Source organism: Hyperolius riggenbachi, chromosome 4 (genome assembly GCF_040937935.1).
Source record: "Hyperolius riggenbachi isolate aHypRig1 chromosome 4, aHypRig1.pri, whole genome shotgun sequence".
NCBI lineage: Eukaryota > Metazoa > Chordata > Amphibia > Anura > Hyperoliidae > Hyperolius > Hyperolius riggenbachi.
The window spans coordinates 224,371,431-224,382,827 of NC_090649.1; the positions used below are offsets into that span (position 1 = coordinate 224,371,431).

Genomic DNA, 11,397 nt, shown 5'->3' on the forward strand with positions numbered 1-11,397 from the left:
AGGTGATAGCACTTATACCATTATACTGACTGTGTTCTGGACACAGGGGGTAACAAGAGCCTTTTGTCCTACACATTGGGACACAAGTGCTTTGCAAAGTACCTTGCCAGCGTGTAAAGTCATGTGGGTTGGTATTAACCAGTAGGCAGAGCCTCATACTTACATACTGGCTCATGCCCCGTGGCCACCTAACCTACACATAGCATTAAGGGGTTAATAAGACTTGGAGGGCTATGCTTCTTTAAACTGATTTTTTAAGTATTTTTACATATGGCTTGTGTATTTGTGCAAAGTATTTTTGCAGAAATCATGCCACGTGGTTGCATGATTTATCAATTCTGGTTTATGGCTTGCAGCCGATTCAGGTCAATGCCTAGAGAATATAAACTGTAATTCATGTTGTGTAGTGTATTCTATACAGTGCCCTTGCAGCTTACTTTATATTGGAAAGACAAAAAAATTGTTTGAGTAAACGTATAGGTGACAAATTAATGTGGGTAACATCAGAAATGGTGATTTGGAAAGCCCTTTAGGAAAGCATTTTAGAGATTTCCACAATGGACTCCCTGATGGTCTGAGATTTAAGGGGATTATCAAGCAACATATTTCTACTCGAGGTGGTGACATAGAAAGAGATTTATAAAAAATTGAACAATCTTGGATTTATAAATTGGTACCCTATCTCCAAGAGGGTTGAACTCCGACCTTAATCTCACTGAAACTTTCCTGGTGGGCCCTTAGTGTCTCAGTCCGACTCTGATTGGAACAGAGTTGCAATACATATATCTGTTCATGTTTGATGTGACTTTTTAAAACTGAATGTGATTTCATAGCAAGTTTTCTTCTGTTTCAGATTGTTGCTAATTCCTGGGGACACACATGGGGTGAAAATGGATACTTCAGAATTAAGCGAGGAGAGAATGAATGTGGCATTGAGAACCTGATAATAGCAGCTTGGTGTCATGTTAATACAAACATTTATTAATAAGTCTTAAGTTTTTTAAATTGTGATTATCAGTTATTTAATCATATGGTTAAAATATAAGTTATATTATCTCTAACAGGAGGAAGAATTAATTCTGCTTTACAGTGAGTTGACAGTGAAATCAAAATGTTTACTTTACAGTCCCTTGCTGCATTAGGATTTTGACCATGATTAAAGAAATTAAGATGTGTAGGCGTGCATCTAGAAAAGGCTTGTACTAGAATATTGGTGAGATTACTATTTAATTTTGATAGTAAAATATTGGTAATATACAATTTAACCCTCTCACACAGAACCCACTCTACACCGCTGCCTAACCCTAAAACTCCCCTGGTGGTGCCTAACAGTAACTCCACCCCCCCCCAGTGCCCAACTTTAACCTCTAAGGTTCCCCCCACTTTTGACATTAAAAACCTCTGCAGCAAAGCAGAGGCACCGGATAAAATAGCAGGCACTGGGGAAACCCGCTAGCAAGTGCTTTGCATTGCCACATGCACCTTTTTTTTACCAAGACACCTCTGACTCCCTTTTTCCTGCTTTTGTGTGTAGTTCCTGTTTGGAAGGGAATGAGGTAGACATGCTGCCTCAACCCCCAACATTCACCCCCCCCCATCCTTCGCTTAAATGTTGATGACACACAATGCCTAGCCTGTTTCATTTGCAACAGCGCCTTTAGCTATAGGCAGTAGAGGTGATCAACAAGAGGGGCCGGTTAAAACCATTAGAAAGTGTATTTGATTGGCCCAATATCAGACTGAATACAGTTTGCATTACATCTCATTGGCCATCACACTAAGGCCACATACAGACATCAGACCATAGTCTTTGGAAAATGAAAGATCACAGACCAATCTTACCACCCTTCCTGTAGTATAAGAGCCATACTCTACACAGTCTATTCTATGGAGCTGAACTCCACATCAGGAAAAAATCTTTGCAAGATGCTGCACACACAGATGCTGTACAGACACAAAAGATCAGTATCTGAAAAAGATCTGTTCCTGCCAAAGATCCGTTCCTGCAAATTGCAATGATAGTCTATGAGATCTGCAGATCATTATACACACATGATTTAACTGACATCCATCTGCAGATCAGATCCACCAGGATGGATTTTCAGATCTGAAGATCTGCAGATGAATGGCAGTTAAATCATGTGTGTATGATGATCTGCAGATCTCATAGACTATCATTGCAATTTGCAGGAATGGATTTTTGGCAGGAACAGATCTTTTGCAGATACTGATCTTTTGTGTCTGTACAGCATCTGTGTGTGCAGCATCTTGCAAAGATTTTTTCCTGATGGGGAGTTCAGCTCCATAGAAAAGACTGTGTAGAGTATGGCTCTTATACTACAGGAAGGGTGGTAAGATTGGTCTGTGATCTTTCATTTTCCAAAGACTCTGGTCTGATGTCTGTATGTACCCTAAGGCTTCTCACACCCTAATCCATACTCTTCAACCTTAATCCATTACACTTCAATCGCACCTCAATGTTACAGGTGCCCCATAGAAGTATCATTGCTTCTGCATTGCAATGTGATGCGGCACACGGGCCAAACTGTGAGAGAATGCTGAGGCCCTGTTCACAGTGATCAGTTGTGTTTCAGGATAATTGTGCATGTCAACTCACTGCCTGTAAAATGTATAGAAAAAAAAAAACTCACCCCCCCCCCCCATTCCCAACCTTACTAACCACTATTCAGACTACAAGGAGTAGAGTACCAAAATACCAATCAGGCTCTCAAGGAAAACCGCAGCATGCATCTGGGAGTACCTGGTGAAGGGGCTCCTGACCAGAAATAATCTCCTTGTTGAAATCTGCACGGACTCCGGAAGACAATAAAGGGAGGGATCACACTTTCATCTACGGGAATTACAGACTATTCCCCGAAAGCAATTTGCCGCACAATTGTGAGATTTGCAGAGCCTTTTAACAAGCATTTTTTTTTGTTTTTGTTTTACAAGAGCCATTGATTTTTATTGAAAACCACATGCTTTGTGCGGTAAAGTAGTGCAGATTGTATATTTTTCGTTATGTGAAATTGCATATGCCTCCAGGAATGCAGCCGCGCCATAGACTATCATTATATGTGATTCTGCGTGTGTTTTAGTTTTGTCTGTGGCAAAATTATGCGGATTTGCTCAAGTGTGACCCCTGCCTCAATGTAACCTATCAAAGCCTCTAGCTGCTGATTAATTATCTACCTGCCAGCTACAGTAACTAATGAAAAGCTGCTGGGTTTAACCGCTCAATGACTGCTCCATGCCAATTGGCGTGAAGTGCTAGGGGAGGATATTGCAGGCGATCACCTCACGATTCCCGCTTGAATGACGGAGCTCTGCTCCATCATCAGCCTCCAGCGGCGTTCACAGCTAGGAGACTGTTAGCCGGTATAGCTGTACAGCGCTGTGATCTAAGGCAGCACTGTACTGGGGACAGCCGTGGGACATGGCTGTCCCCTGGGGGAGACATGAGCGATCCACTGTCATAGGCTGAAGCCTATAATATACAATTCAGCTTTTAAAACCACACATTTCTTAAGGTTCTTCCTTTTTCCCAAAACAAACCAGTCTGAGCTGAAAATGTAGAACACTCCCCCCCCCCCCCCCCCCCCTTTCTGTATCATATTCAGTCTAGGAGCAGGTTAATAAGATTAACATATAGAACAGTATAAGAAAATGTGTTTCTGAGCATAATCATCGTATACAGATTGTAAGCAGGTGGCCTTATCTCAGAAATTACACATTGGTAACACAATTGTGTTCTGTCAGCGGTGCACCAAATGTGAGGAGGTTCCTCCTTTACAAAAATATTAGGATTATTTGTCTTGTCATCTCTATCCACTTATCCTAAAGCACGAGAATCTTTCCCCATCATGCACAAGTGGATTAACAAAGCCATTTCCAGAACATTTCCCCCAGCCAAACATCCACCTTTTTCCTGAAAACGTGTTTTGGTTTAAATGTGGTGAAAGGTGAGGTGATGGCCAAATTATACTCGTAGTACATTTCACGCATGATTATTACAATCTGTGAAGCACAGGTTATAGCGTCTATTGCATGGATCTTTGAAGGACACAAAATCGCAAGGCTTGGATGTTTTGCTCACCATGGAGTTAATTCACAGAGCTTGCTTATTTTTCACCTTAAAGTGAACCCAGGGTGAAAATAAACTGATGAGATACATAAACAATAATATATCCCATGGTTTTATTTTATATTTAAACAGTTACAAAGTAGATTGAATGTTGTATTGTTTCTGCTCAACTGCAGTCTATTAAGAGTCCAGAGATATAAGATAAGCAGTCACTTGCATGCCTGAAAATTAACTCTTTCAGACAGCAAAATACAAAATATAAACAGCTTGGTTATTAACATGTCTTGCACCGTACATACACATTTTTTTCTGTGTGATTAATACATTTTTGATATTTTTGTAAAAAAAAAACGTTCTGGTCGTCTGACTCAAAACCCCTCATTGCTTATCCTAACGTTTTCTGTACATACACATGTTTATCTCATCGTGTCACATGTCGCCTAGGGTACACTTTAACTTTAAAGAAAATAAACTTATGAGATAATGATTTATATGGGTAGTACAGCTAAGAATTTGAACATTAGTAGCACAGATCGGAATCTCATACTGTCTCAGTACAGGAATAGTTAATACATTTCAGTTATCTATGCAAAATAACTTCTCTGAGCTCTCCGACTAATTTAGTTAGAGAGCAATGCTATTTTCTGAAGCACTTATCTCAACCTGTCTATCACTGTTTGTTGTTTGTTTAAAGAGTACTCAAGCCAAAGCTTGGGTGCAAAATTAGATACTTACCTAAAGAGAGGGAAGCCTCAGGATCCTATTGAGGCTTCCCTCTCCGTTGTGTTGTCCCCCGTCGCTGAGTGCCGTCTCCCAGAACATTAGCAACAATGCATTTTCACTAATTATATCGGGGGGCCACGCAGATCTCCTTCCTCCAGCGTGGCCACTCAATAGCCAACCCAGCGCATGCGCAGTAAGCTGGAGCCGCGGGCTTGCGCACTTTTGTATGGAGGGAGTCGCACTCATCAACCAGGGGGGGGGGGGGGGCTACAGATCAGTGAGGGTAGCCTCAGTAGGTTCCAGAGGCTTCTCTCTCTTAAGGTATGTCTCTGATTTTGATCCCAAGATTCAGGTCGGGATCACTTTAAGGTTTTTCTACCAGGAAGTTCAAAGGGTCATTAGCTCTGCTGCATTTCATCATTTAAAATACATGGGGCTTGATTCACAAAGCCATGATAACTGTTATCACGGCTGTGAAAAAGTGCTTTGTGCTATTTTCAAGCGGAAAACAGTTATTGCGTTTGCATTATCGCGCAAACATGAATTTTTCCGCGTGATTACCTTTTTCACGCTGAATTTTTTGCGAAGCATTTTTCACAGCGTGATAACTGTTACCACTGCTTTGTGAATCAAGCCCATAGTGTAATTTGTAAACTGCAAATACTAGAGAATGAAACAATGTTATAGAAAACCAGCTATACAGTAGAACAGAAAATAAAAATATGAGCCTTTTCTTTGCTACTAATGTTTTACAAAGTATACATACTACACATACAATCCATTATATCCTAAGTTTTTTTTTCTTGCTTCAGTGTCACTTTAAGGCTACTTGCACACTAAGACGTTGCTTTAGGTGCCACGTTAAGGTCACATAACGTGCACCTAACGCGACGCCTGGTGCTCTTCGTTGTGGTCGTCAGAGTGAGCCGCGTTGTGCAGCTCACTCTGGCGTCCGTGATGCCGTGATGCGTACTCTAGGACGCATGCGGCATCACGTGGTCCCGCCGGCCAATCGTCGCACAGAGCGGCCGCACCAGGAAGTAAACACTGCACGTCACAACGTGCAGTGAATATTAATTAGCCATGTGCCTGGCCGCTCTCCGCTCCTCCCCAACATGACTGAGCATGTGCAAACAGTCTAACGCGGCTTAAGCCGCTGTAACGCCGTAGCATGCTGCACTTTCGGCAGAACGTGCAGCGTTACATGTAACGCAACGTGGGCTGTGTGAACAGCCCACTTGTGTTACATTGCTGTGCGTTGGGGGAGCGTTACAGGCTGCACTAACGTGCGCCTGTAACATCCCTGTGTGGAAGCAGCCTTAAGGAATACTGTAGAGGGGTCGGGGGAAAATGAGTTGAACTTACCCAGGGCTTCTAATGGTCCCCCGCAGACATCCTGTGCCCGCGCAGCCACTCAACAATGCTCTGGCCCCGCCTTCGGTTCACTTCTGGAATTTCAGACTTTAAAGCCTGAAAACCACTGCGCCTGCGGTGCCATTTCCTCGCTCCCGCTGATGTCACCAGGAGTCTATAGCACAAGCCCAGTATGGTCTGTGCCTGCGCAGTACGCTCCTGGTGACATCAGCGGGAGCGAGGACACGGCAACGCAGGCGCAGTGGTTTTCAGACTTTAAAGTCTGAAATTCCAGAAGTGAACCAGAGGTAGGGACCGGGCATAGGTGAGTGGCTACGCGGGCACAGGATGTCTGCGGGGGACCTTTAGAAGCCCCGGGTAAGTTCAACTCATTTTCCCCCGACCCCTACAGATTCATTTAAGGAGAACTAATGCACAAGATAGACAAAGAAGACAAATAAACCATGAGTTAAGTCAGTTAAGGAGAGATAAATTGTGAGTTAATAATTAAGGTGAGATAAATCTGCAGACAAAGCTTTGGGAATCAGCCCCCATTATTATTATAGAACTTATAACTTAATGTTCATTAAAAAAAAGTTTGAATTAGTGTTGTATTTCTGTATATTTAATTAAAGCTACCAGTACTTTGGAAAACCGAATAATATGATGTAACAGAAATGCTTTTCTTTTTTTGGTCTAACCAGTCTGACAACAGCTACATTGAAAATGTACAAAGTAAAGTCATTGTGCATGTATCATTTTTAACTTCCTTGCGTGTCTGTAAAAGAAAAAGAAAACAGCTGTGCTTACCCCACCTGAAGGGAACCTACATTTCTGCTACTTGTATTTACCAATTTGAGTTTTTGGCCTCCAGTGGATAGTGTTGAGTTGTTGATAGCAGTGCAAAAGTTGTTCACAGGGTGTGATGCATAACACAAAAGGTCTTCTTGGCAAAAACATACGATTTTATTTAGTTATCTATATTTATAACCAGCACTGTAAGCTGCTGTTCCTCCTCATCACCACTAAATTATTGTCGAATTTTTTAACCAGAGGAGCCCCCTCTGGTCTTGCTGCCTCTACTCGGAGGCCTGTATATAACTTGCAATGGAGCTGTGAAACTAAACTATTATGATCAAATCAGATTCTGTTGACACAACATGTGTAAGGCATATGCTCTCAGGTCATGGAGTCTAAGTGGCCACAGGTCTTTACTAGAGCACCCCGCAATTCTGGGAAGCATGGATACCACAGTGCAAGAGGAGGTTGCAGCAGAAGAGGAAGACTCAGCCAAGGTAAAGACTGCAGAGGAAGAAGAAGAAGTAGGAGGAGAAGAAAAGGCTAGCCTACCTGCAAGCCGTAGCGGTGCCACCGACTGCACGTACAGCCACACAGTCCTTCTTTCCCTGCTATCACCACCATGTTTACTCAGTGGGCAGTGAAGGTTATGCACCGTCCCTGACCATGTTTTGAAGCCCAGGCATTTGTGTGCAAATGGACCTTGGCCCCAACACTGTGTGCCAGAGATGGCCCGAACGGTTCGCATGCGAACTTATTCGCACGAACATCGGTGGTTCACGTTCGCGGTGACCCGTGAACTATGTGCAAGTTCGACCCGCCCCCTATACTACATCATTCGGGTCAACTTTGACCCTTTACATCACAGTCAGCAGACACAGGGTAGCCAGTCAGGCTACACTCCCTCCTGGAGCCCCCCCTTATAAAACGCAGACAGTGTCAGTCATTTCACTCACTCATGTGGCTGCAGTAATTAGAGAAGGGAGAGAACCTGGCTGCTGACATAGGGAACCTAGGGAAGATTAGTTAGGCTCTTGTGTTGGGCTTGTTAGGTTTCTCCTTCTTGCTGATACTTATTGCTAAAAAGAACTCCTCATCCTCAACAGCTCTTTTGAGAGCTAATGTTGTTGTGATCTTTTTTTTTTATGTGTGTGTCCCACAGACACTTGTGTTTCATATACAGCCCTGACAGTTAGTCTTAGCTGGCCCTTGGCACCTTGGTAATTCCTACTGTGCCACTGCCAGGCCCAGCACATTCAGTGACTACCTGTGTGTGTGACAGCTGCACATTTGTAATACCAATCACTGCATACCCACCTGTTCAGTGCACCTACCTACCTATGTGAGCGCACGCATTGTTATATACGACCACCAGTCACTGCACCTGTTCACGGTACCTGTGTGTGTGACAGCTGCACATTTGTATTACCAATCACTGCATACCCACCAGTTCAGTGCACCTACCTACGTGACCGCAAGCAGTGTTATTATTGTTTACCAGTCACTGCACCTGTTCACGGTGCCTGTGTGTGACAGCTGCACATTGTATTGATACCAGTCACTGCATACCTGTTCACTGCACCTGTGTGACTGCACATTGTATTAGTCAAGTCAGTGCATACCTTTCACTTCACACCCCCCCCCCCCCCCCAATATGGGCAAAACAGGCAGAGGCAGGTTTGTTTGAGGTCGTGCTGTCGTGATTTTGTGCAGCCCTGGACCAAAGTACAGTGTTCACAAGGCGCGTGCCATCAACCTCCAAGACCGTCAGGACGTAGTTGACTATTTAACACAGAACTCCTCATCTTTCTCAGCTTCCGCACGGAGGCATGACATATCTTCCTCCTCCTGCTCTGATTCTGGCACCCCACTTAACACTCAGTCGGCCGCCACCACCAAAGTGCCATCACCCCAGGGCTCAGCGGTGTGGACATGTTTTTGTGTGTCTGCCTCAGATGAGAGCAATGCCATCTGTACTCTCTGCCACGTGGAAAGCCCGCATAGGGACAACTTCCTTACTAAGGCACATGATGACAAAGCGCAAACTGCAATGGGATTACCACCTGAAGAATAGCAGCACACAAAAGTAAAGCCACACACCACAGTGGAAGATACCAGGCCGCAATTATTTCTCAAAAATTGTGATACCCAAACTGTAGAGTGATGTTGAAAGGCAAGTGGTGTCATCTCTGGCACACAGCATTGGGTCAAGGGTCCATCTGACCACGTGGTCTGCAAAGCACGGTCAGGTCTGCCCAAAGACTAAGTCAGTCCTCACACACAGCATCTCTCCCTGCACGCCGTGTGACTGCCTATCCCAAGACTAAGTCCCTCCCCACACAGCATCTCTGCCTGCAGGCCGCTAGACTGCCTTCTCCGACACCACCAACAGGGTCCAGGACTCCAGGCAGATTCCTGAATTTTTTAATCCGCTGGTGCGTGTACATGCCTGCCTAATTTTTCTGGCTGCACTGCAGCTGCAGCAACAAAACAAAAGGCATGTACATGTGTCAATTCCCCTTCGTGATCGTTACCTAGCTGCGGTGAAGGGGCTTGCAATGCAATGACTGCCAGCTATATGAGTGTCTCGGGGGTGGGGTGGGGTGGGGTGGGGGGGGGGGGTAGGGGCACACCGAAGATAATAAGGTCGTTGCTTCACTGTGGACAGGCCAAATTCGATCAGCTGGACAGTCACTGCTCTGTCATTGAGCTACCTCAGCCCGGCGACCATATGGGCTGGAATGCCGCCGCCACCACCTGCACTCTCGTCATGGTGCGCACTAGTCCAGCACGGCCATCACTACACAAACTGCTGTGTGTGGTGCGTTACACAGTGAGTTTAGTCTGTCAGTGTGAAGCAGTACACTAATTACACTACCTGATTGATGTATACACAAGCAAGATGTTTTGAAGCACTTTAGGCCTCCAATTTAGCATGCAATGTGATTTCTGCCCTTAAAACGCTGCTGTGCGTCAAATTCAGATTTTTCCCCAGGACTTTTGGCGTGTATCCCACTCCCCCATGCAAAAACTCAGATGTTAGGCCCCTTGAAACATCTTTTCCATCACTTTTGTGGCCAGCATAAATGTTTCTAGTTTTTGAAGTTCACCTCCCCATTGAAGTCTATTGCGGTTCATGAAAGTTTGCGCGAACCAAACTTTTTTTGCTGAGGTTCGAGTTCGAGGTTCGCATACCGAAAATTGGAGGTTCGAGCCATCTTGGGTGACCTTCTGTGGCCCATGCCAGTACAGGTCTGGGATGCCTGTCTATGAAAAACATCTTCCCAATACCTTCCGCTGCGTTTTTTTAAAGGCCTCAGATTCAACCAGCTGTTACGATAAAAGCTGTCATGCTAGAAGTTCTGACAAACCAGCAGTCAAACGTTTGGCAAGGGGGTTACTAGGCATAGGCAACAACATTTTTGTCCCTGCCACTCGGATAGGCTGGAAGGTGGAGTGGATTACAACTGGAATAAGGGAGTGGAGGAGGGGAGGAGGTGGAAGGTGGAACGCTAGGAGGCTGGCTTGTGCTTTGAGTGCCTCTGTCTTAAAGGGTTTCCTGCCACAGGGCTTTGTAATGGGACTCCAGGTGCCTTCTCAGCAAAGGTTTTCCTACAATGACTAATTTGTTGGTGACATACGATGCATTTGGCTTTTGAACTGTCAGAGAGACAAACATAGAAGTATTTCCACACTAATGAGCCTTGATGAGCGGATCTAGTACTGCTAGAAATGACTGGGCATTGTGTCTCACTGATCCCAGGTGACATCATACCCAGTTGTTTGTCTCCTGTCCCCTGCGACCTCTCCCTGCTTCCTACCCATTTCCTCCCTCTCTAAGACTCTGTCTCTCCCTCTGAACGCTCCTCCTCCTGTTCATCTGTTGTGACATCCATCACCACATCACCCTCACCCCCATTGTTTACACTTTCCAGGTTCATAGTAGGCCACAACAGCAGGGACATTGCACCTTGTGGTGACCTGGCTACTGTCTTCTGTGTGTCTGACTTCCTCCTCTCCTCCTTCATCGAATAGCAAGAATGCTGGTTCATCACTTAGGTCCATCAATGCCTGGGGAATTAGCTCCTTTGAGCAATCCAATTAATCTGGATGGGCTGGGATGGTGGAGTTGGTTTTGCGGTTGGCCATGGCAGAGGAGGCGAGTACAGGAAGGTTGGTAGCAGAAGAGGTAGAAGAATGCTGAGTGAGCTAATCAACCACCCCTGCATTCTGGGAAGTAAGCTGTTTCTTCTAGACAAGATCACATGTGCCACGGCCATGGGATTATGCACCTCCATGACTCCTAGTACCTCTGCGCTGTGGCCTGCTTCTCCCTGTCATGTTTGTTATAGTGAGTGACACTAGCACAGGGGTACCGTCACAAATCTAATAATGGTTTCCTTTTTTTTTTTGTTTTTTTTTTGTTTTACACAATGAGA

At 44.8% G+C, this 11,397-nt stretch overlaps 1 protein-coding gene across 1 annotated transcript in view; it reads left to right on the top strand.

Moving 5' to 3' along the window:
- Window positions 1-985, top strand: part of TINAG (tubulointerstitial nephritis antigen) — a 265,652-nt gene extending 264,667 nt beyond the window's left edge. Inside the window, exon 11 of the mRNA XM_068233344.1 lies at window positions 854-985. Within this exon, the coding sequence (XP_068089445.1) occupies window positions 854-985 (132 nt within the window). The remainder of the gene's footprint in view (window positions 1-853) is intronic.
- Window positions 986-11,397: the final 10,412 nt, after the last annotated feature.